The sequence below is a fragment of the Chlamydotis macqueenii genome, chromosome 3 (assembly GCF_036417535.1).
Source record: "Chlamydotis macqueenii isolate bChlMac1 chromosome 3, bChlMac1.mat, whole genome shotgun sequence".
In the NCBI taxonomy this organism is placed as follows: Eukaryota; Metazoa; Chordata; class Aves; order Otidiformes; family Otididae; genus Chlamydotis; species Chlamydotis macqueenii.
In genome coordinates this window covers 63992164-64017026 of record NC_141558.1, presented here as the reverse complement: position 1 = coordinate 64017026, position 24863 = coordinate 63992164, and the positions used below count along the sequence as shown (strand labels likewise).

Below are 24863 nucleotides of genomic sequence, written 5' to 3'. Positions count from 1 at the left end.
GCCGCCTGAGTGGCTCATGGGTCACAGAAGTGGGAGATGCAGGTTGCTGGATAAATAGAGTGCAGCTGAGCTCCCCGGGGAGCACGCTGCTTTTTTTCTACAAACAACTTTGGGCCAATGTGAGCCAGCACAGTAACGTACAGAAAGCAGGTCAGACAGGTTACCTTGGCAGCAATGAGAACGTTTGTTTGAGAGCTACTGAGATCGAGGGACAGGTACACCAGCCATCTCCGTTAGCATTGCCATCCCAACAGGAGAAGCTGGTTGATTCACGGGAGCAACACTACAGTGGCTGGAGCTGGAGCACTTGCACCATGAGGAGAGGCTTGGAGAAGTGGAATGTTGAGCCTGGAGAAGAGACAGCTTTGGAGGCCCCTAACTGCAGTCCAACAGTACCTACGAGATTATCAAGAAGACAGAGACAGGCTCTTTATAGTGGTGTAAGGTGGGGGGACATCTTAAGGTGGGGGGCAATGGGCACAAGCTGAAACAAGGGAAGTTCAGGCGGGGTGTAAGGAGAAACTTTTTCACCACGAGGGCAGGAAAACAGGCTTCCCAGAGAGGTCATGCAGTCTCCATCCTCGGAGGTTTTTTTTAAGGCTGATATAAAGCCCTGAGAGACCTGGTCTGAGCTCACAGCTGAGCTTGCTTTGAGCAAGAGGTTGAACTAAAGACCTCCTGTGGTCCCTTCCAGCCAGTGAGGCTATGATTAAGAATCAGTCTGGTTTTTAACAAATCCTGCCCAAACCCCAGGTTGCAAAGGGCAGTCATAGCTGTGAGCTCACATTATGGAAAGCCATCCTGGTCTTTCTGGTGCAGGCAGAAAAAGCACGCTGAATTTGACCAATCCGTAGTCAATACAAATTTCACACAGCACCACACATCCAGCTTTGAAGGCTTAAGACTTAATTTTCAAGGGGAGCAGCTGTGTATGAATCCTTCCTTTAGCTTCTCTTTCTGAAGACCCAAGTCTCTAATCTCTGGTGCTGTCCCTGTCAAAGCAGGGAAGAGCCAGCAGAGCTGGCGTACCCTGCCAGCTAGCAGCCAGCCTCCCCGCTCGCCTATCAGAGCCGGTCCCCTGCAAAGCGCCCATTTGGTCTCAGTCGCGTTCGTGCCTGCTGTGTCATTCTGTCCTTCCCCCTTCACTTGGTCTTCCCGTCCCTCTCCTCAGTGGCAGGATTACAGTACCAGTGTCCTGTTGCTGGCGTGCCCTTGCCTGAGCTTTCTGCCTGACTTTTTTTCTCTGCTCAGCTCTTCTCTTTGCTCCGGTAAGTCTGATGAACAGCTTCCTTGCTGTCACTGCTTGGTGGCATGGTACAAGGTCTTTAATCTAAGTTTTTCCCTTTGAGACTGTCAGCCCACGTTTTTCTAGGAATAGCCTTAAAACTCCAGGCACCGTGTGACGTGTAAGGAAAACAGGCAAGTATCTAAGGCTGTTGGTGAAAGTAAGAGAAGCTTGCCTAAAAAGTGATCTAAAAAATTTAAGCTAACTTTGGTACGGCTTGCCTTTAAGTGAGACTAGGGGCCACAGCTGGTTTTCCATGACCAGAAGTAATCAAGACTCGGGTGCTGCATGAGAGCTGAGGCAGGGGACTTCAGAAAGTCTCAAAGTCTGTTTTTTTCCCATGCCTGGATAGAAACCTGCCACAAAGCCTCCGATTTTTTGTTCATTTTTGCACTAGTAAATTCTGCATAAATCATAAGGCTATTCAAATGTAGCATGTAGTTGAGAAAGCTGATTTTATCCTTGCTTTCTGAAGTAATGCATAGGACAGCCTCTAGGCTACAACGAGGCACTTGTATTTTTCTGGAGGGTAACTGGAGCTACAGCAGCGTGGACCATTCCAGTTTTTAATGTTTGCTTCTTTGAGGTGTTACTACAGTTCAATCTGGCATTATGTCGAGGTAAAAATTCAGGTTTCATCAGTATATGCTTGCTGGTGTAATGATATGGAATGCTTTGTTTTAGAGAATTTCCGTGTGTGTGAATTTTGAGCATAAAGTGCTAAATACCATTACCCATTTTAGAAGCGCTTAAAATAACTCCTGGCTGCAGGGCAGGTGCCATGTGTCCTTCTGCTGGATACATGGGGAGGCAAGAGCTAAATATAGACCCGTTTGTAAACCCTCAAGAAGTTCAAGCCACAAGAAGGGAAGGAGGAAGAAATTCCCAAGAGAAGGAAGGGGAAGCACTCTGTTTAAAAATGATAAACAAAACTGTGCGACAGTATGCAAGACAGGCTGCAAGAGACACTAAGAAGAGGACGTTTGTTTTGTGCTTTGTTGGTGCCAGGACGGTGCCCAGGCAGCCGTGTCCACTCCAGCAGTGCGAGAGGCGAGCCAACGTGGCGCCCGGAACGGGGCACGGTTTTCCCAGCAGCAGAGGGATGGCTACTGCAGCGCTGCTAAATCAGGCACTGGCGCTTGCCCACTAACCTTTTACTTTGGAAGTACTGGCTGATTTCAAAGCATAGCAAAGGCAAATCATGCCGTAAATGCGAAGTGTGAAGGGATACTGGCAGACACAAACAAACCCTGAACTTAGCAGCACACCTTTTGTCTGAGATCAAGCTTCCATCCAAAAAAACAGGGCCACGAAAGATACTGATCTCAGGAGCTATGTAACCAGCCCAGGATTTGGGAGCACAGGAGCGAAAGAGTAAACAAGATCCAACCTTCAGATTCAGTCAGATAACTGGTCAGTCCTCCCCCTCGCCACAAAATAGGATAAAGCTCCACTGGAAGTTCAGGTGCCTGGAGTAGTAATGGTAGTAGAAGTCACAAAACTCAAGAACAGGATACTCTAATATTGGGCAAATCTAAAATGCCTTGAGAATGCAAGGAATTTCTTTTCTGGGCTCAGTCATGAGCCTAATTTTTAGGCATTACTGAGTCTAAGATAGTGCCTAATGTAAATACTTCGGGTCTTGCTGAGATTGGCACTGTAAGTCTTTTATGGCCTGATAAGGAAGATTTCCTGATGCGCATCAAGGTTAAACAGGCTGGAGCACAAGGAGGACCGGGGCCAACTGCAGTAAAATCTTCCAGCATCAAAGGCTGTAAGTGGGCAGCTCTCAGCAGATGAGAGCTGCCCTGCCTCCCTAAATATAAACTCTGTGACACTGTGCAAACGGCTACGCAAACCAAGGTACAGAAGTCTTCACAGGTGTTGTGTTTGTGCTTGAAAGTAGCTATCAGGCCTCTGGTTTAGCCTGAAGAAGAATGGAATAAAACACTAAAATACTAACTTGTGTGTACGCATACAATCCCTGGTATGACCCAGCCAGTGGGCACCCTTGGGTTAAAGGTCCGTTGCTGGGTGTTTCTGTGGTTCCTGCCTGCTCACCGTTCCAGGCTGGTGGCCTGAACCTCAGCAGATGTGAACTGCCATGGTTTCAGAGACTGATCATACCTAATCCCTTTTTAGCCAGGAATGTATGTTAGGGAAGCTTTCCTGCAAGGCTAGCTTTTAAACATCCAGTGACCTTGATTCGGAACATCCAGTTTCTCTTTCATTCACCCGTGGTTTTCCCTCATTACTGAGAAACACCATGCATAAATAGATCGCTGCTGTTGATTTAAAGCCTACTGTGTTTGCAGGCATGCTTCATAATTCACGTAGGAGGAAACCTTTAGCCTGGCAGTGCTAGTCCATGAGGGACGAGTTGGGAGGCATCCAAGGGAGAGAGCCGGGATGCAGCAAGGATCACATCAACTTATGCCTTCTTATAAAGAGAGAGAAATAGGCAAAAGATAAATTAAAATTTGGAAATGGAGCATTTAGCGATCCTGTTCTCCCCATCACACACATATTACAAGAATAGCTAGTTTAAATTGGGGATGTACTCTGTGAGACTTTTGTTCTGTCTAGACAAAAGCTGATGTTCCTGGGTTTTCTAGCTGATTGATTGCCAATTGCCAATTAGCTCAAATTAATGAATACAATTGTAAACATTACTCTGAACTTGTCTGAACATGTCAGAAATAAACACATATTTTGTGGAGCTTCTAGCTTAGCATTTACAATAATCTTACTGACCTTGAATTAATTGGCAGTCAATTAACGCTAGTTAAAACAAGATCACAGACTGCAGTCTGACATTCATGCTATCTGGCATTATTTACCTAAATTCCACATGCAGGGTCTAATCTTTCAATGTGGATTAAACTCAATATGAAGTCAAGTCAGATGGATAGTACTTTACAATCGCTTTGCAGTAGCATAACGACCATGCCACAAGCAGGACGGAAAGAATGGAATGTGTCTGTCTGACAGGGTCCGTGGGACTGTGTCCAGCCACCTTCCCAAGCTGTTCCTGCTGGTGAGTGGTACCTGTGGGAGGGCTGCAGGGGCATGGATTTGTAGCTAACAGTTTTCAAGCACGTCCTGAGACCCACTCAGAGCTTTCAATTATGGGCCCACAATCAATAGCTTGAGAGATGATAAACCACAATATTTGACTATCTTATCTATAAGCCCAGTCAAACAGCTAGACAATCAAGTCTTGAAAAATGTTGCCTTAGCGATGGCCATCACTGCACTTCCAAACATCACTTTGACTGGAGAGAGTGTAATAACGAACACCGAGTCGTGTATGACAGTAAATTACATCTCTCTTATCATATACTGCCTTTGGCCAAATTAGTTTACGATTTTGAAAGCTGTAGAAATTTAGACACCATAGAAGATACACGTTATGGCCAACCGAACAGGGAACAAAATGCTTCTCAGTTAGCTCCATGTTTTCAAAGTAAGTTGTCTTTTAAAAAATAAGAAAGGAGCTGCCTCAGAGGCTGGAACAGAACTAAGAAAGCAATCTTCTTCGTCTCTTCATCCCTCACTGGCACCATTGTAAATCATATCATCAAAGGGAGGAACAAAACTCAGCCTGAGAAAGAGAGAGAAAGGACTCATGGCTGTAAAGTGTACAGAGCCAGTAGTCAAGCAGGAGCAGGGGCTAGCTGCAGGGTGAGACCCAGCTGTGCACCTTGCACCACTGCGCTATGAGGGCAACGCAATGGTCACAGCAGCTCTGCTGGCACTCTGAGAAGGAAGGAGCCTTTCGACACTGAGTTTTCTAGCCGCGCGCCATCTGAGATGCTGTTTCTGCTGGCCCACACCTTGCAGAAGCTAGGAGCAGGTGACTGAGATGCTCTCGCTGACATCCGGATAGCCAGGTCCTGGGTAAACGGGAGGAGCCTCCGGAGGAAAACGGGCACGTCGAGGGCTCTGGATCCACCTGCCTGAGTGTAGCTGCTCAAAGTCATGGGGGAAAAAAAAAGCTTCCTTTTGCAAATTGGGTGCAAATTATGTGACATTCACCCTAGAAAATGCCACAGACTATCAACCCATGTTACGCCTGGTCTGTTTTACTTCACTTGATTTATTCTGTATTTGTACTTTGTCAAACAAGCTGTCAGCAGCACGCAGCAAGTACAAGAGAAAAGCGGTTTATAGCTGTTTATCCTATTCTTTGCTGTTATTGTGACAGTACCAAGCCAGGCCAGTCATAGATCAAACATCACACATCAATTTTCAGTGCACCAGTTTCATTTGAAATATTCCTTTTTTTGTGATTATTGACTCAACATGTGCCAACAGGGGAGAAATAGGAAATTAAACTGATGCAGCTCTCAAGTGAAGCTGCCCATAGCAGTAGCCAGTGCTGCAGGTAAACAGATCGAGAAAAGTAAACATGTGGCAGATAGTGTGTTCAGGGAGGGATATGGTGTAAACAGCTCATGTGTTGTTTCATGTGTTATCGCTGGCAATGGGAATAAAAGGTTTTGATTTTTAAGTATTACGTTTGGGCAGGCTTTTCCTCTTAGAAAGTATATAATTTGCTTTTCTCCCTGCACGCAAATCACCTTGGTTGTTCATTTAAGTGTGACATATTTACCAAGACAGAGCCAACGGATGAGCTGCCATCCCAAATTCCATACAAAATCATTCACGTGCTGGCCAAGCTTTGGGAACAGTTAGAAGACTAACTTCACGTGCTTTTAAATTAACCCTCCATTTGTTTGCTGGCAGGTACTGCACCAAGCATGGAGAATGACCAGTCTCCCACCTCGCCTGGACAGGACATCCAGGGGCAGAGCGGGGACAAACCTGCCCCCTGCTCTCAGCCCCCTGCTCCAGCTCCCGCAGAGCAGCCGAGCACCCAGCCCGAAGCAGCCGTGTGTGATATCTCAGAGGAGCTGAGCCGGCAGCTGGAGGACATTATTAAAACCTATGGGTCTGCCACGAGCTTAATGGAGAAGGAAAGTGGGCCTATGGGAACAGACAGGCCAGAGAAGGGAGAGCCAGGCAATGTGGAGGATGCAGAGTGTGAAGATGCAAGTGAGGATACTGAGAAAGAGAAGCTGGCTCCTGGGGATGCTTCCAGAGCAAAGGAGCCCAGCAGCAGCAAGGAGCAAAAGCCGGAGAAGAAAATCCTGAAAGGACTAGGCAAGTACTTGCATACTTACACAGCCCTTCTGCAAACAGATAAAACCTCCCTGGTCCTTGTTCTTTCCCACGTGAAGGCTCTGCTGTGGATGATAGGGACCTCTAATTGCCACTGAAAATTGCAATATAACTTTTCTCTAATTGGTAATTATTTTCAGCAATTACCCAATAGATACATGTAGGCTGTATCAGATATTAGTCCTTTAGACAAAAGCTTAGGATTATATCACAAAATTCTGATGTACTATTGGGCCACCCAAACAAGTTAGCCAAAGCTGTGCATCTGGTGACACACTGCAGAAAGCTGCTTCTTAGACAAAGGAAAACATGGCCTCTCGTTTGTGCCTCAGTAAAATGTTTGTTCCCCTGCTTCCTCAGGTATGACTTTTGACCAGTCACAACGGTGCTAAGGATGCTACTGTGTGGCATGGGAATCTGCAGAACAAAATCACTGTCATGCTCAGGTTATTTTTCATCTAGCAGACCTCCTCATCACGGAGTATATGAAATAAGCCAATATGCGTGTTCTCTCTAAGCCGAGTGCTTGGAGCGCACTCAGCTATGGCAGGGCTCTGTTAGCTGAGCTGGAACGAAGTCTCAGCCAGTTTTTGTAAAGTGTGTCCTTTCTGCTGGGCAGCCACTAGAGAGCAATGTAGTTACATCCCAATCTAGCAAACCTAATTTATTTCCCTTCCTACATTTAACTTCTGCCAATCATCAAGCCTCTCCTTTGCGTGAGAACCCAAACCCAACCGCAGGGTAAGCCAATAGAAAAATCACTGCAGAACACTCTTACAGACAAGGGACTAAGCATAGGACAGAGCAGGGATTTTTTTTTTTCCCCAAATTCCTTGAATGTCCAGGAGAAAGAAAGTTCCTCAGTTTCTATTGCCTTGGCTTTGGTGCAGTTGTTGGTACCTCTCCACAACCAGTGAAAATCCTACCAAAGCACCAGCTGCACTTGCAACAGTTTTCACTCCAGGATTTGATTTTAGCTCTCTTCAACTTATTTATACTGGTGCTGTAGAGACAACTTAGTGTGAAATAGTGGATTTTCTCCACAGGCAGTACTCCTGGACTGCACTAGGCTTGAAGTAGAAAAGGTCTAGCCTAAAGCAGACAGCAAATTTGCTCTCCCAGCCTCAGGAAAGAGGAGTGTTTGGAAAAACACAGCCAAGCCCCTGGCACCACAGCCATCCTTATCTCCAGGGATGCCAGGGACATTTTGTATTCAATGAACAAGCGGTGTTCAAGCTCCAGCTCATACTCAGGGCTGAAAGGAATACCAAGAGGTATCAGAAGAGAAGCAATATGTAAATGGACACAGTGAATTAGCTATGCACACTCAGATAGTTATTAGACTGTGAAAGCATTGTCTCTGGTATCCATACTCTCTTCACCAAGTTAGAGAACTGATTTACACCACGATCATGTAGCCCAGACCTGGCTGGCAGTACCCACCACTCTGATTGTTTCCATCCACACCATGGTCTCCGTACCTAACTTAGTCTTCCTTACTGAGCAGCACAGGAGCGGAGAACATCAGCTTTGATCGGTTTTCACCTGCAAAGAGATCTGACTTCTGAGCCTTAGAGGTCCAGGCCCTTTCCATCCTATTTCAGTCAAATGTGCCATATATGTGACTCAGTCATGTTGCAAAAACATTAAATGAAAATCAAATTATACAGGACAAAAGCATTTCACAGCCAATGCTTTTGCTAGAAGACAGCACATTACTGAGGTCTGAAATGGATGAAAATTCAAACATGTTTGTTCTTACGGGGAGAAGAAAACCCCCAAAATATATAGCAAACATTACTCCCTTCCTTCCAAAATGCCCCATTTACCCCTGTGTTTTTACAGATTCATGCATCAAAGAACAAATTTCATAACAGTACCTCAGCTACAAACTACATCTACCATCAAATCTCTGCTTCTTCTGTTTTTAAGGGAAAGAAGCCACCCTACTGATGCAAAGCTTGAACAAGCTGAATACTCCAGAGGAGAAGCTGGACCTGTTGTTTAAGAAATATGCTGAGCTGGTTAGTACAGCATTGGTTCTTTTCTGTGCAAACTGCCTATACAGGAAGGTACAAAAACACCGATGCCATGCAGTATGGTCAAAACTCATGTAGTAGTAGTATCTGTCTTGTTAAGTGAATCTCAAAATAATTGCAGGGTTAAATAATCAATAATGAGTGAGAAGGAGGAAAAAAAAAGTAAAAAGTGAGGAAAACAAGCTGGACTTTGTGTTAAAAAGTTGATGAGGCAGAATATTTGCACTTAAAGGTGAATCTGCCAAGCAGACCCACACACAAGACTAGTGTCTAGGCTCCTGCCTTTGCCTTCTGCAAGGAGTTTTGCATACCTCTGTGTGCAGGTATTGCTTTAAATTACATATCGGTGATTTAATAAAAATGAAAATAATACAGGGGTTAGTATAAAATGTTAGGAAGCAAAAAAAAATAGAGAACTGACGCTAATCATGAGAGAAACCACAACACAGTGAAATGAAGAGTCAAAGCCGCTGCCACCATAATGTCACCCTTGTAACAATGCCACCCACCAGACTCTGTTCTTCCCACACTTCAGGTGTTTTATTTTCAGATCAGGTGTTTTCATCTAAGTAGTCGAAGGACTTTATGACCATAAGCTGTGGAAATCTTACAAAGGAAAAGGCTGCAGCATTTTACAGTTTGTAGAGCACTGAAAAATGTGCCAAGCAGAACATTGACTTTATAATTGGTTTTATGCACAGATATGCCCATGTCTCATCACAACGTGAATTTCAGCTTTTCCTTTTTTTCATGTAAAATCATCTGATTTCTTAAATTTTGCTCAGGCTGTTTATGGTTTAGCTTGTGCTTAAAGGAACTTCATGTCCAAGGATTAGATCTTCTTCCTCTGTAATGTACTCTCCAGTACATTCAAACATCATTGGAGTGCTGTATAAAAGAGGGGCTGCATTGCCAGTAAACCATGCAAGAGAAAGGTGCTAAATCCTTTCCGAGTATTCAGTTGTGTCATACTGTGTTATGTCACTGAAATAAATCATTTAATAAATATAATGAAAAGCTTGTTGGAGAAAGCCTTACACTGCTCACTCAGCATGGCTGAGGGGTGTACTGTGGTCAATAACTTGCCAGAAGTTGTCTGTAGTAGAATCATAGAACCATAGAACAGTTTGGGTCGGAAGGGACATTTAAAGGTCATCTAGTCCAGCCCCCCTGCAAGAAGCAGGGACATCTCCAACTAGATCAGGTTGCTCAGAGCCTCATCCAACCTGGCCTTGAACATTTCCAGGGATGGGGCATCCACAACCTCTCTGGGCAGCCTGCTCCAATGTTCCACCAAGACAGAGTTACCACTCTCTCTGCTCCCTCTTGTCCATCCCCATCCCACACTTCAGGTCACTTTTTGTCTTTGCTGAGTTGTTTTCTAGCCAGCTCAGCAGCTTGGTCTTGTGAATCATGTGGTGACAGAAGTGCTTGTTGCAACACAGCCCAGGGGATGGTGCCAGGCTGAGCTGGGTGCCGGCAACGGCTTCCGTTGCATGAGACAGTGCTGCTGCTGCTGCCTGTACTCAAGGACCCTGCACAGCAGCAGCGCTTCCTCACAGCCACCCCGCTACGTGCTCTTTAACTGCCAGCACATGCCCTGGTGGGTACACCAGGAAATGGAAGGCATCAGGGAAGAGCATGGGCTAGTGCGGAGGAAGCCATGCCTGCGCGGCCGTGGGAGAAAGGCAGTTTAGCCATCTGGGCACAAGCCGTGCCACAGTACTTGCCATCAGAGAACGTTTTATTCACTAATACTGGCGTAGGCAGTGATTAGGGTTAGTAAAGCAGACTGTGCTTTACTTCAGCTTTTGCCTACAAATGTCTGTTGCAGAATTGCTTGTGGCTGGTTTATTTTCAGAGATCCTGAGGGTCTCACAAGTGCTGGGTGCAAGAACTGTATGCTAATAAATAAATAAATATGAGTGTGTTCATTGTCATTGTGGGGTCAAGATAAAACTTTTTTTCCTAAATTGAGAGTTTATCTCTCTAGGTCAGCCTTCCAAAATCAGAATTCCTTCTATTTGTAGTTAATTTTAGCTAATACTTCATTAATTATTCTTTAAAATTTATCATTGGTGGCTCTTTTGTCATTCCTATTTACCAGTGAATTCCCTTCTTCAGTGCAAAAGTAACACCATGTCTTAGACATTCCTGAGAATTTTGAAATGCAAGTTTCTAGTGCAAGTCCTTTTTATGGAAAAGGGAGAAAAAAATGCTTAGAAGATTTTTCATATCACGATTAAAACCTATTTTATTCTATCTCAAGCACAACTTGAGTGAATCACCTAAAATTTGGATAAATCATTACCAGCTCAGCACAGGCTACGTATGCAAAATATGAAACAAAAAGAACCTTTTTTGTGTTTTTAAAAGGGAAGGAGAAGGGGCCAAAATCAAGCTTATAAAAGAAAACAAATCTCAGCCTTAATTACAGAGAGGCTATTTTTTTCCCTACAGTACTAGAAAAATTATTTCAACTAGTGCAGCTAGCCACTGCAAAAGCCCCTATTCTGATCTACTAGAGTAAAAACACTGAACACACATGCTGAAAGTTGAGCATAAACAGTAAATATACTGCAGGCTGGTGAGGGCATTGTTCTGTGGTATGCCTAGCTGATCATTCACAGAGCTCTGTACTGTAAGCATAAATTACAAAACATCTGCAGAAAACAGGTCCTGAGGCAGAGAAAGTGTAAAACGTGATGCCTGTTGACTGTCTTGGTGCTGCACAGCATTCCCATGTATTCACAGACTTTCCCAGTTGTACTGGGGTTAATAATTAGTACTGGTGGTAGCACATCATGAGCCAATATAATCTTAATAGCAAGTATTATTATTAAGGTTTGCACATTGCTGCTGTTTTTCAACCAGAAAACATCTGGACTTCAGAAATGTCTCACAATGTATGCACACCCGTAATACAGCCAGGAGTGCTGCTGTGCATCAGAACAAGAGAAGAAATCTTTAAAAGCTTCAGAACCAAAATGCTTCTCTGACATGTCTGTTACAGTGTTAATCTGCAGTGCAGGATTTTTTCTTAAAACAGCCAGTAATAGACACGTGTCAGAAGAAATGACCAGCCTGTGTGGAGACTGCTATTAGCAATTCTGTTGCTACTCCTCTTCCCCTCTCCAAATACCCCCTCAGCCCTGCCAGCCCTCTAGGGAAGGCAAGAGCCACGCACCCACAGGAACAGCAGGTTCCCAAGTGAACTTCAGGGACTGCCCGTGTTTTCTTCAGTAATTACATGGAGCTGAAGATCCCCAAAGATGTTTGATTCACCATAACCCATCCCCACTGATGACAAGACCTTCAGAAACACAACTGACAAACAGTCCCATGCGGACCCACAAGCAAGAGGAGCCTGACAAGAGGAGATGCCTATGTGTCTTTTGGGGAACTCTTCCCTGAGGAGCATTCTCCTCCATCAGAAGCAAAGCCCCCAAAAAGACAGCATCCCTAGTCTCCAGGTCCTCTTTTGCTGTTGCTATTTCCAGCAGGTTGCTGGGTATCTAGGAAGCCACTTCTTTGTCAGGAAGATGCAAAACAGAAGGAGCAACTATTGCGTTACCTCATGATCTGGAGAAATCTCACTGCACAAACCACTACCGGCTGCTCAAGTTCCTAATGCTGAAGCAAAAATAAAAACCTCACAGCAGTCCTTCAAAGAAATCCAAACCAAAGAAGGAAGGGCTGAAATGGTGTGACAAGGGTATTAAAAATTATGTTCACCCTCCCACACGGCCGCACACTTGGGACTGTTGCACCAAGCAGGCCTGGGACTCCCTCCAGGTCGCTCGCTCCTCTCCCAGTAGCACTGATAAGTACAAAACATTTCCTAAGAGGTTAAGAAAGCGTGAAGAATTTCCCAAAACCAAAAGAGCTCATTTTCTTTTCTTTGCTGTCCCTCTTCTTTTGATTTTAATCCCCATTCCCCACACAGCTCGAAGAACATCGTGCCGAGCAGAAAAAGCTCAAGTACCTGCAGAAGAGGCAGGCCCAGATCACCAAGGAGAAGGACCAGCTGCAGAGCGAGCACAGCCGAGCTATCCTCGCCCGTAGCAAGCTGGAGAGTCTGTGCCGGGAGCTCCAGAGGCACAACAAAAACCTCAAGGTGAGTGTTGGCTTTATCAAAGTACCCAGCAGTGGCGGGGAAGAAGATGCTGATGCTTTCTGATCTTGTTCTAGTACCAAATCAAAGAGATGCTTGCATCTGCACGTGCAACATGTAATTATATATAGGCTTTAGTCTTGAGGCCCATTTACACCAAGACCCCTTTATTCCTCATTTGGAAATATCCAAGCACTTTTGGACATTGAGTTTGCCCACATTAGCTGTAAGCCCTCCTTGCGTTCTCTCAGGGAGCTCAGCACAGAGAAAACCAATGGTGCTATCGGACCAGGTTCCTGAGACTGCAGATACCAGTGCATGTGCATGGCCAGAGTAATAGGAGCATCAGCTTTGCTCCAGGGGACTCACAGAAGGCTGACAGGTGTTTTCATGTAATTTGAGCACTTGAGCATTTAAAGTGATCTGTGAGGGTTAGTCAATCAGGCTATTTGCCTCCAGACATCAAGCCTCAAGACAGGAAGACTGCCAACACTGTTTGTGGAAGTTGTTTGGATTACCAGCATCAGTCCAAAAAGGAAATTTTCAGGAGTGTCAAAAGGCTGGGATCCATATGCCACATTTGCCTATTATTTGGTGCATCATGCTATTTAAATGTGAGATTTATAATATGATTATGCTTCTTGAAAAATTTTAGGTTCAAGAAGTATATTTCTGTTGTCATCTTTTTTTTCCAAGTACATCTTAGTGATTGTGGTGGTATTATTATACAAAAAGCCTCTACTTTGATCTAGTCAAAATCCTTCTTTATGGGAATATAGTTATGTATAGAATTACACATATGAATTCCCATCAGCAAGAATTTCACCTGATATAACCTCTATTAACCGCAACGGATTTTCATTCATTTCCACCAGCTCAGGAGTGGGCCCTCAAGGTATAACACTGACTTTCATTTTCTGTTGGGAAGAATATCGCTGGGACGGGGGAACAACCACATATAAACTCAAATTGTGCACTAGTAGAAGGACAAAAGCAGCTTAATAAGTTAGTTAGGAAAATCAGAAGCAGATCTCTGTGTGCTCAGTTATAGCCGTGCAAAACTGCTGGTGTCAATTAAATTTGTGCCTGTCATTTGTACCAAACCTGGTGCATATTGAGCTATACCTTGATGCTAATCCATGTTGATTTACCAAATCTTCTTTGAGCAAAATCTTCAGCAGAAATACAAGCCAATTTTAAAGTGATTTAAGAGTGCGGTGTACAGTGCTTTGCATAGACTTAACTGGGATTTCCAAAACAAACAAATCATATTGGCGGAACAAATCAGTGGAAACTGGGGTATAGAGAAAAACTAATTCTATACAGAAAACATATTTGGAACAGGGTTTGTTGAATTCCTCACATAATTTCCTAGTTATCATTTCCTTATTAATTTCACTAGTAGAGAGCATGATTTTTCCTTTCTCTTTGCATATAAATACTTAATTAGACATTTCATCTTGACATTTACAGAAGTCTCTTTCCAACATCTTTCCACTTGTTGGACTGTTTCACTTTAGGACTAGGTCCCCTAAATAAATCTATTAATTTCAGACTCAGTCCTGATTTTTATCCTGTACTTACGTCAGGTGAGCCAGGAAAGGTACCTGAACTGCTCTTGTAGTAGGAAGAAATGTTCAGATTTTGGCCACGTCTTTCTAAGAATTTGGAGAACTTTCAAGAAACCCAGAATACTAGCTTTCCTCTGGTTCCTGTGCTTTCAGTGTAAGAACAGCAAAGTTAAATAAGACAGTAAAACAAAATATAGTTGCAGAATGAATGAGGATTCAACTAATAAACAAAGGCACTCAGTATCTTTATTCATTTTTGTCTCTCTAAGAATTTTAAGATAGTTCTTGGAATATTTGTGTTTAAGCTTAGCTCCTGGACACCTGTGAATCTCCAGAATCTCATCTTCCCTTTATTTTAATGAGTACAATTTTTTTCTTTCACTTATGACTGTACTGAGAGGGCCCAGAACTGGAGAATCCATCAAATGTTATTTTTAAAATCTCATGCTTAAGTCATTTTTATTTTGGTTTTGGCAGGACAGAGAAGCTGATTCATAATTTTTTAGCACTTGGGATTAGCACTTCTGGTTATATCCCAAAGCATAGAAAATAAAAACTGTAGGAGACTATGTCATTCCAACAGCAAAGGAGAAACCTGGCCTGGCCAGATCATGAACCGACTCTGACTTGCCATGTATGTACATCATGCTATTATATGTACATCATGTCATGTAAATGTCATCTTCACTCGTCTGGTGTGTGGAATTCCCATTAACTGGAGATAGGTGCAGCCAAGTGGTGATGAATACGCAATGTGGAGCTGCACTGAAAATCCACAGTGCAGAGCAGAGAAGAAAAATTTCTGGTTCGTATTGGATACTGGCCTCAAAATTTGACTGACTTACAGTCCAGTTATTCAGATTACTTCCTTGCAGTTATACTTCACAGCAGAAAACAGATGTTTAATTCTCCCTCCAAGAAAAGCAGAATAAATGTTCATGAAATAGCAGAATGTGTTCCCACTGCAATAGAAAGTAGCTCTGCCAAGACCAACAGCCCCTCATTTCTCTGCATTGTGTTCATGTTCTGGTAGTTATCTGACAGTTTGGTGGCTACTTAGCATCTTGTAGTGACGCAAACACCTCAAGTCCCTCATCCTTCCTGCTATCAGGCATTAAACAATGACTTTCATACAAATGTCACTGCAGTCAACAGCTTTGATTGTGGGCTCAGTTCCAAATTGCAGACCTGAGGCTCAGACCATGGTGCCTGGTAATGAGGAGAACGGGTCAGTGAAAAATAGGAGTCTGCACTCGTATCGTTGCGGCTGCTACGACTTCAGCAGACCAACAGTCTTCTTGACTTGCCCCAGAGAGAGAGGAGGACCAGAGACAATCCTGTCCTTCCATTCGCAAATTATCTTACATTCTAGTGACAAATCCCAAACTGCAAAATATCTTTGTGTCTATTTTATAAGGTTTTATTCAATATATTCTTACATTTTTAGCAGTAAAACACATAATTATAGCAGTACTGCAGTAGGATACAATAATTTATCTTTGATAGGGTAGATATAGAGCGCAAAGATTAAGAAAGGGCAGAGGAAAGGGAACAGTAGTTTATGGCTGGACTTTAGTCTTCCACATCTGGAAATCTAAAAATAACTTACAATGATTTTTATTTTCTCTCTGAAACTAAGCACTTAATTTAAAACTATTAAAAGAATAAGCACAAAGTGAAGCAGCTGACAAGGCCTGCGTGGTTTGCATGTAATGAATTCCCCATGCTGATGGGGCTGAGAAGCCACCACTGCAAACACCCTCTGCTCTGCTCCCTACAACCAAGCCAGCCAGGAGCCATGGACTCCACACAGCTACTTCAGCTGCAACAGCAGTAACACACAACAGAAGTCAGTTTTCAAGTGTCCAATTTTGGGGAAAACTTAGGGATCTTACTTTTGACTATGAGGTCTTGAAATGGGAAGGTCTAAGGAACCTATTGGAAAAAAAGTGCATTTTCTCAGGTTAAGAGGACAGGTATAAGCAAAGAGTTGAGGTTGTAGCCTTATGATAATAAAACCTGGGTGATGCTGATGATTTGGGGTTTGCCAGACTGTGCCTGCCCAGGTGAGGTGAGTGAAGGGGAGATGTCCCCGCAGGGCAGGGACACAGGGCTCTCGTGCTGCCACTGTGGGCACCCAGCCTCCTCCTTGGCTCCAGCGCAGGTGCAGCCTCAGCCGTAGGCTTTTACAGCTAGTAAAGGCTCAGGATTAGAACAGACACTTCCAACAGCCCATCACTATTCCCATGGTATTATCAGGAGCACTTTGACATTGAAATCGTATGACCTTTGGGACCGGACATCAGCTGGGCACTGTCAGCATCCCAGTCAGTTCCATGGTGCGGCAGAGCACGGAGGGGTTTTGTTTCCTTGGCTCAGTGAAGGGGCAACGGCTGCAGGTCTCTGCACTGTGACTTGGCCACACATTCACCTTTCTGCTCAGCCAGCTCCTCTCACCCACACCCACTCTTCATCTGTAACTGGGATCTGCAGGATTTAACAAATCACTGCCATTTTATGAGGGACTCTGAGGAGCTCCCTGGGACACACCCCAGCCCACCCCCAGGCAAATATCCTCCTCAAATATCTCTTTCTCCGAAGCAGAAGAGGTCAAGAGAAATACTATGCCCTGCAACTAAATGCTTCCTGGCTCAGTGTCTTCAACCATGAATCTTTGTATTGTCTCTGTGCTCTGTATAATTATTCTACCTCAGAAGAGAGGATGAGCAGGAAATAAGATCCTCTGAGTAACACATGCTCATGGTTTCAGTTTTTTAATATATTTGCATGATTGCTACTCTTGGGACACCTTGTTTCACCTTGCAACAGAACTGTTCAGTGTGACTTACACACAATCCACCAATTTTTTGTTTTATATTCAGCTGGATTTATTACTCCAGAGACCTCTACATCACAGCAGTGATGTGTTATAGCACCATTTGGTCCACTGAAACAATAAAGTATTTTTGAGGAAGGATGTTTTGAAGCCATAGAAATAGGACTCCAGAAATGCAAGTTCAATATCTCATGCTGTCTTTGACTTCTTGAAGTGAAAGCACCTGGTCACTCTTCTCCCTGCTGAGGGCTGCACCTATACAATGGAGCACTAAGAGGCATGAGCAGTTTTTCAAACTTTTATTAGAGGTAATATGGAGTTCTGATTTGACTGAAACTATTTAGGAATTCAAGTTAAATTTGGCAAAGTTTCTAACAAAAATTAAAAGGATGGCATTGTTTGTAAACATCCCCTTTCAAAAGAAAATTAAATATTTCCTTTTTGGGAATGCTAAAGCTTTAACTCTACATTTGAAACAGCATTTCTGTTTCAATATTGTACTAAAAAGGGTTAAACAAAAATAACTACAAACAGAACACATCTCAATTTCTGGTCAAGCAAAATGTTTCAGGCTGACTCAAAATCATTCTCACCAATTAAAAAAAAAAATTAGAGAGCTTCCCTTTCATCTTGCTGCAGATTTTTCGTGTGTCCGATTTCCGACCCAGGTACAGAACCAGGACCCCCCAGGTCATTTACCCAGCTCCATCTGAAATTCTTTCTTCCTCTGAAGAGTGAGAGTCCTTTTGGGCTCACGTTTTGTTTTACTCTGCTTGAGAGTACACACATGTTCTTGTGTAAACTGCAGAGCATGGCAGGGCTTCATGGTGATTTCTGTGCACTACAGAAATTGTGGTGCTAATAATTATTAGCACTAATGGCTGCAATACGTTCCTGCCATCATCCAAGGCATTGCCGTGTCTATCATTCCCTGGTCAGCAAAAGGACAAACGTCCCCTACCTTGAACAGCAGTTGTCCAACATCAGGCTTGTGTTGTGCACGCCAAGTAGAAACTGGGTCTTTTTGTATCTGTCTTAGTTTAAGAGTAAGGCCCGAATCAACACCTTTTGTGTCACATTTATGATATAAATTATACGGCATTAGAGTCAGCTGAGGCTTTATTCAAGTATATTTATAGAAGATATCCATATGCAGTGTTATCAGATATTTTTATGTAAATGACCACGCTAGTTGAAGCCTTACTAGAGTATGCCATTTGCATACTATGGAGTGGGTTCTTAACGTGGTTCTGGCATGATTTTTAAGTATAGCTGATATGGTCCTAGCCACTGTACATCAGGATTACATTCCCCAGAAGGGCAGCTGCCCTGAAAGCAAATGAGCAGGGAATAAAACCAGTCCATATTTCTGGATCCAAGGCAATTAATCCAGATTCTTTCTGTATTGTATTGTATATAAACAAATCCAAAGCAGAATTTCAATAATTGGTTGAAAAAAGAAATCCATCTATCTTTCTCTAGGTAAAATTCTGATTCTCTGCTTTGATTCTGTAAGAAACAGCCCACAAGCTTTGCTTCACTCCATTACCTAATAAATTAGTGTAAATGTTGGTGTCAGTTAAAAAGTTTGGGAAGGAAAACTGAGAAATTGGGAGGGATTCTACAGAAAGTGATGGATTTCTCTTAAAAATGAAAATCCCAAATACCATAAATTTGATCTGAGGATTCCTAGTTAAAAGGAGGCATTTCAAAGGGTGATTTTTTAATTCAATCAAAAAGAATTTTGATAAAAGAGCTTTCGACTACTTCAGCTAAATATCTTCTTCCACAGCAAAAGCTGTGCTGCGGTATCATGAATCAAGACATGCATGTATGTCCCCTTTTCCAGGCTTGCTTTGATCTGAAACACTGCTCTACATCCGTCTTTATAAATGCAAATTCTTAGCTCCCTAATTTTTTCAAGGCCACTTTGTAATTTGCTCTGTACATTTAGAATCATGCCTAATGCTGGAGCAGATGAAAGCAAAAAAATCTCCAAAGAGGAATGCAAACACGTATAATCCTTCAAAGGGAAGACTTACGCTACTTTGAAACAGTATCTTTCTGGAACTGCTTATTACGCATCTTACTTACACGACCACATTCTCTCCCATTTAACAACAGGAGGAAACAATACAGCGGGCACGGGAGGAAGACGAGAAGAGGAAAGAAATCACTAATCATTTCCAGGGCACGCTGAGTGAAATCCAGGCTCAGATCGAGCAGCAAAGTGAGAGGAACATGAAGCTCTGCCAGGAGAACACGGAGCTGGCAGAGAAGCTGAAAAGCATCATTGACCAGTACGAGCTGCGGGAAGAGGTGAGAGCAATGCCCTGGCTGCTGTGGGGACCGGCACCAAACCCCGGGGGAAAGCAGAAAGCACTGCCAGCCTGGCCTCCCCGCTGGCTATTGTTCTGTGTTGCGGAGGTCACAGGGATAGTCCCACTGTGCTTTGCCATTTGAGCGGGACTTCACCTTGCCAACTCTGCAGGCAAGGCCTTGTGTGGGCCAGCACCCTGCCTGCAGCACCCACAGCAGCCTTGGGCTGTGGGGAGAGGAGCCGAGGCACCCAAGCAGCAAGGTGTGCCAGCTGCCTGCTAGGCTGCCCCCCCGGCCCTCTCACAGCTCCCCCAAAATCACTGGGGACCTGCTCCAGCACCTCTTTCCTGCTTCCCCCCAAGTCCCTACCGAGCACCTCCCAGCTCCCATCTTTTTGGACAGCTGGCTCTTCTGGTGATGCCAAATATACTTTTGTTCCCTTGAGACACAGGTTGCTGAGAAGGCCTCTGATGTAAATGCTTTGCCCCTTCCCCAGAAGCAGAAATTTAAGACGACAGATAAAGGAGCCCCTTTGCACTGGAATAGATTCATCTTTGCAGGCACAGTGCTCACGATAAGATCTAGCAGATAACAGACAGATGGGAAATTATTCTTTCTGTAAACATTAGAGCTGGTCAGAAAATTTTGACACAAAAAAAAACCCCTCCAGTAAAATCACAAACTACCTTTTTTTTTTTCTGTTTTATGACAAATGCTAACAAATATCACAATGGGTCTTTCATTGTTTCTAACTACATTTACTGTGAGCCTCAGTGCAACCAGACAACATTATCATACTGAATAAAACATAAGTAATCTGTCCTTACAATCTGGAATACCCGATACTATGCATGCATTTCCAAATCTGTTGCATGATGTTTGAAATCTTATGCTGAACAAAGGAAATGTATGTTCCTGTCTTGTGGTTTCTGTGAGAAGAAAATGTAAAGCAGAGGGATGTGCTCAGAATATTTGCTCCTGTGAATTTTATCTAAATGAAGCAAGAGTGAAGAGCACTCAGCAACATTTACCTCCTGAAGGTCACCATGGAGCCAAATGTTTTACAGGCCAGAGGAGGCCTCTGGTTCATCTGGGCTATCTCTGCTGCATCCCCACTCCTGTACTTTCACCCAGGCCCTGCAAGGCCATGTTGTGCGTGCGTGACCAGAGCAAAGGGGACACATGGGGCTTGTATTTACAGAGAGGACGGCGCGAGCCGTGCCTGTGCTCCCAGGTGCTGCAGGTGCAATGTGTCTTTACATATTTATCCACTCAGTGGTCACTTAACAGCTCAAAAAAAGTGTGTCCTCTGTATATTTATTATTAATGAGCAATTATTTCATCTTCGGTTATATTGGATTATACTGATGACTTCGTATGCAAACCATAGAACTGGCAAAGATGCTAAGGCTTTTTTTTTCCCCCCTACAATAAATCAAACTAGATAACGTAAAAAGGTTTCCCTTCCCACGCAAATTCTGCCACAGTTTGTTCTTATCAGTGCTGTAATTTTTTAGTAATTGCAATAGGTTGGGAGCCTTCCTGTTTTGCAGTATTTTTTTCTTATGAGCGTGCAGTAGACAGCTGTACATGTGTGAGCATGAAGGTCGGTGTACATAATTAAACCTGTGCATTCAGCAGAATTTATTTTCTTACAGCACCTTGATAAAATATTTAAGCACAGAGAACTTCAACAGAAACTGGTGGATGCCAAGTTGGAGCAGTCTCAGGAAATGATGAAGGAAGCCGAGGAGCGACATCAGAAAGAAAAGGAATATGTACCTATCCTTCTAATCTGTCTGTCTTTTACCTAACTTTAGGCCAAAACACGCCCTGCATGCTATTTCACTAATATACTGGTTCTTCAGGTCTGAGCTGGGAGATGGTAGCAGAGACGTTTTTATTGCTACTGTCAATGCTCGACATAAAGGAACAGCCCCTGAAAGGCTGCTTTCATTGGCATTTACAGTTTTTGAGGCAAACTGCAGAGCGGTAGTTGAGAGCACAGACTGCTCTGGCTAACTCACCATTACTACACAGTTGATTCATGGTGATGTTATTTTTTTTAAATTCTTTTTTCTATTTGATTACTCCTTGGAGGCTCACTTTGATGTCTTTGCCCCTATACAAAAATTCTTTACCTCAGACAAGGAGAGATGTCCCCTCCTGCAGCCTCTGTACATCACATCTCTGTAGGCAGGTCATCTCATTGCTTGCACAATTCCCTTACATGTGCAAATAAGAATGTTATTCCCTATATAAGGAGCAATAGTTCACACCGTGTTGCCAATCCCAAAGGGTCAACTTTACCTAAGGACGCAATTTTACTATCATGCCGTAGCTGGTCAGCGCTACTTGGACTTCCTTTCAATACGATACATTTTTAGCACTTGTAATACAAACTCTTATGTGCAATTAATTGCAGTTTAAAGCCTCTGTGGCTTTCAAGTATATAACTGGAAGGTATTGACCAGATTCCTACATCATTGGAATTTGCAGAGTCTGGTAGCAAAAGGGAAGCTTAATTTTCATTAAGCCAGTCCCGAGATCCATGCCATTAAATGGGAATGTATGTTCTTGAGGACTGGCTTTTTTTAGTCCTGAGCATGATGTGACTGTCTGGGCCTCCAGCAGCTAGCACAGCTCTAATAATACAGTATAACATCACCACACTTCAGTGAAGTGCTGCTTTGTAAACACCACATGCAATATTTATTAATTTCTTTATACTTCGGCCTCCTTGTTACCACTTCATAGCCTATTAATAAACGTATCAGTTCTCCTGATTCGTTTTCTCCCAGCTTGGTGTTTGCAGATGACCTCAGGCTGCATAAGAGTGTGTGCTAATTTGAGCAAGCTTCTCTGTGGCTTGCTTCCATTACAGAAGAAGAGTTTATTAACTCTTGGATTTTTACTGGCTGCAGAAGCTATGTGGGTCAATAGGAGAGAAAAAGGATTTCATTAACAGGCAAAAAAAAAGCAGCTTTTCCTTGCCTTCTCTGTCCATCTCTTGTGCTATGGCAGAAGATATGGTGCGGGAGGTGGGACCTTTTCATTATCCCAGGCATATCAGGCACAAAGGTAACCCTAGCTGAGATTTAAGCAATACAGATAAAAGCCCAGTTCTTGGAATAATGACTGGCCTGGAGACTGCGTAGCTCTGAAGGTTTTCAAAGCACTTTTCATTAAAATCATTCAAACTAGACACCCTATTATGCCTGAAAAAAAAATAAAATCTCAAACCCAAACAAGTAGATATCAAGAAATGTGAATCTTAAAAATCCAGATTTTATCCAAACTTTAAAAAAAAATAATTATTTTTCTGTGTGTAAAATAGACCCTCTCCCAAGAAAACAAATGCATGAACTGAGGCTTGTTTAACCCAGGCCTACTTATACCATCTCTTTTTATTGGTTATGACACAACCTATTTGAAATTTTAGTCAACAAGATCTAAACTCAAGAATTTGACTTATCTCCCTTTAAACAAACATCAAATAAAATTCTCAAAATAAATATTAAGGCAGGTATAAAACAAACAGAATGTGGCATTTCTTCATACAACACATACTTGAGCTGTAAAACATTCTTGTCTAGGAAACTGTAGATGGTAAAAATTCAGTGGGTCCAAATCAAAAGGCCAAATTGAAGGAAGAAATACTTTTCTAGAGCTTTTATATATATATATACATATATATATATGTATGTATATGGACAACAAGTCTAATTCAGATAGCCTCTGTGCCACGAACAACTGGAGACAGGGAGGGAATTCATTATGTTGTTCAGTCAGCATTTGCAGGGTATATCCTCAGCTCTTCTGCAGGTGATATTCAAGCAGTTTACATGTGTTATTTCCAACAATATGGTTAGAATAAAAGTTTTTACTAGGGATCAAATACATTTTCTGCATGTGGTTGTAACTCACCTTTCACTTCCAATATGAGAGTAGGATCTAGTGACTTACACAGTACTTTTATTTTCAATATATTTTCAGAGCCCAGTTGTGCTATTTTAAACAGTACAATTTAATCCAATAGAAGAAAGTCATGTGGTAAATTAATTTGTTTATATTTCATTTCTCAAGCTATCATTATCATTCTTTTTCTAAAATACTTTTGACCTAACCAGTAAAACACTTTATAAATGTTTTATAGGTGATAGGCACATTTCTTCAACACTTCAGTAAATGTTTCCTGCTTTCAGATGGAACCAATTGCTAGAATATTACTAGGCACTTTGGAAGTGCTGACTCAGAACTGCAGCCTGGAAAAGTCTCTGTACGCCTCATTCCTACAATTCATTCAGCCTCAACCGACTCACCCATCTGCAGCAGGCATGTCAGAATGTCATTTTGCCAAATACCTTGAAGTAGGGAATCTCATCTTCCCAGGAGGACCCAGGGATGAAACTACAGTGAAGCTCTTCCTGGGCTGCCTCCTTCATCTAAGTGAGGCATTTATCACCCCACGCTGGGATTCTTCAATGATGGCATGTCAATGTAAATGGAGCCCTAAGATAACAGACACCAGAAAATGTATGACATTTACTATGCATTCCCTTTCTGAAAGTTCGCAGATCTTTTTGAAGCACATCTGACTGTGACCATGCCTGTGTGCTAAGTCCTGATCATTAATGCAAAAGGGACTTTGCCGTTCACCAGAGAGCAGGAATTTGGCTGGAGCTGTGCTGAAATGAAAGTGCCAGAAAATATCATAACTTCTCTCTGGAACTCTGATGAAGACAGAGCCCACTGTACTGCACACTTCATTCCAAGCAGGTTTTGAACTCCTATTCAAACATGCCTTTGCAAACCAAATTCTGCGTCCCACATCTCAGGATAGCACTAAGTGCTGTCTTGCCTAACTCCTCTAACTACATTCACCTGAAAGTTAGATCACTCCTTATCAAGGTAGCAGCGGCAAAAGCATAGGTAGCTGGAGGATGAGAATTTCCAACTGATAAACTAGGGACCTAACCACTTTCTCCCTGTTGCCCACAACACAGCTGCTGAACCAAGCTGCGGAATGGAAGCTCCAGGCCAAAATGTTAAAGGAGCAAGAGACTGTCCTGCAGGCACAGGTGACGTAGGAGAGGTGATTGCATGGTGTGCCTTTCTTTCCCAGTTTTTAACCCATGAGGCACATTCCAGGTAAAGTATCCAAAATACTTTCTATGTATTCCTTCTAGCTTCCTTCTACATCCCATAGACTATTGCAAAGGAAACAGGTTCTTTTCAAGCCAACTGTAAGGTAATGCCCATACTACAAATCATACTGTGGCATGCGAGTTGTTCAGTCTGGAGAAGAGAAGGCTCTGGGGAGACCTTATTGCAGCCTTTCAATATTTAAAAGGGGCTTATAATAAAGAGGGAGAGAGACATTTTACTGGGGCCTTGTAGTGACAGGACAAGAAGTAACAGTTTTAAACTAAAAGAGGGTAGATTTAGATCAGATATAAGGAAGAAATTTTTTACAATGAGGGTGGTGAGACACTGGAACAGGTTGCCCAGAGAA

At 43.0% G+C, this 24863-nt stretch overlaps 1 protein-coding gene across 1 annotated transcript in view; it reads left to right on the top strand.

The window, feature by feature from the left end:
- The first annotated feature begins 1179 nt into the window (after positions 1-1179).
- TXLNB (taxilin beta) overlaps positions 1180-24863 on the top strand; it is a 34826-nt gene continuing 11142 nt past the window's right edge. Inside the window, exons 1-7 of the mRNA XM_010123377.2 lie at positions 1180-1268; positions 6035-6451; positions 8402-8493; positions 12455-12625; positions 19154-19348; positions 21007-21126; positions 24355-24429. Of these exons, the coding sequence (XP_010121679.2) occupies positions 6049-6451; positions 8402-8493; positions 12455-12625; positions 19154-19348; positions 21007-21126; positions 24355-24429 (1056 nt within the window). The 5' untranslated portion in view covers positions 1180-1268; positions 6035-6048. The remainder of the gene's footprint in view (positions 1269-6034; positions 6452-8401; positions 8494-12454; positions 12626-19153; positions 19349-21006; positions 21127-24354; positions 24430-24863) is intronic.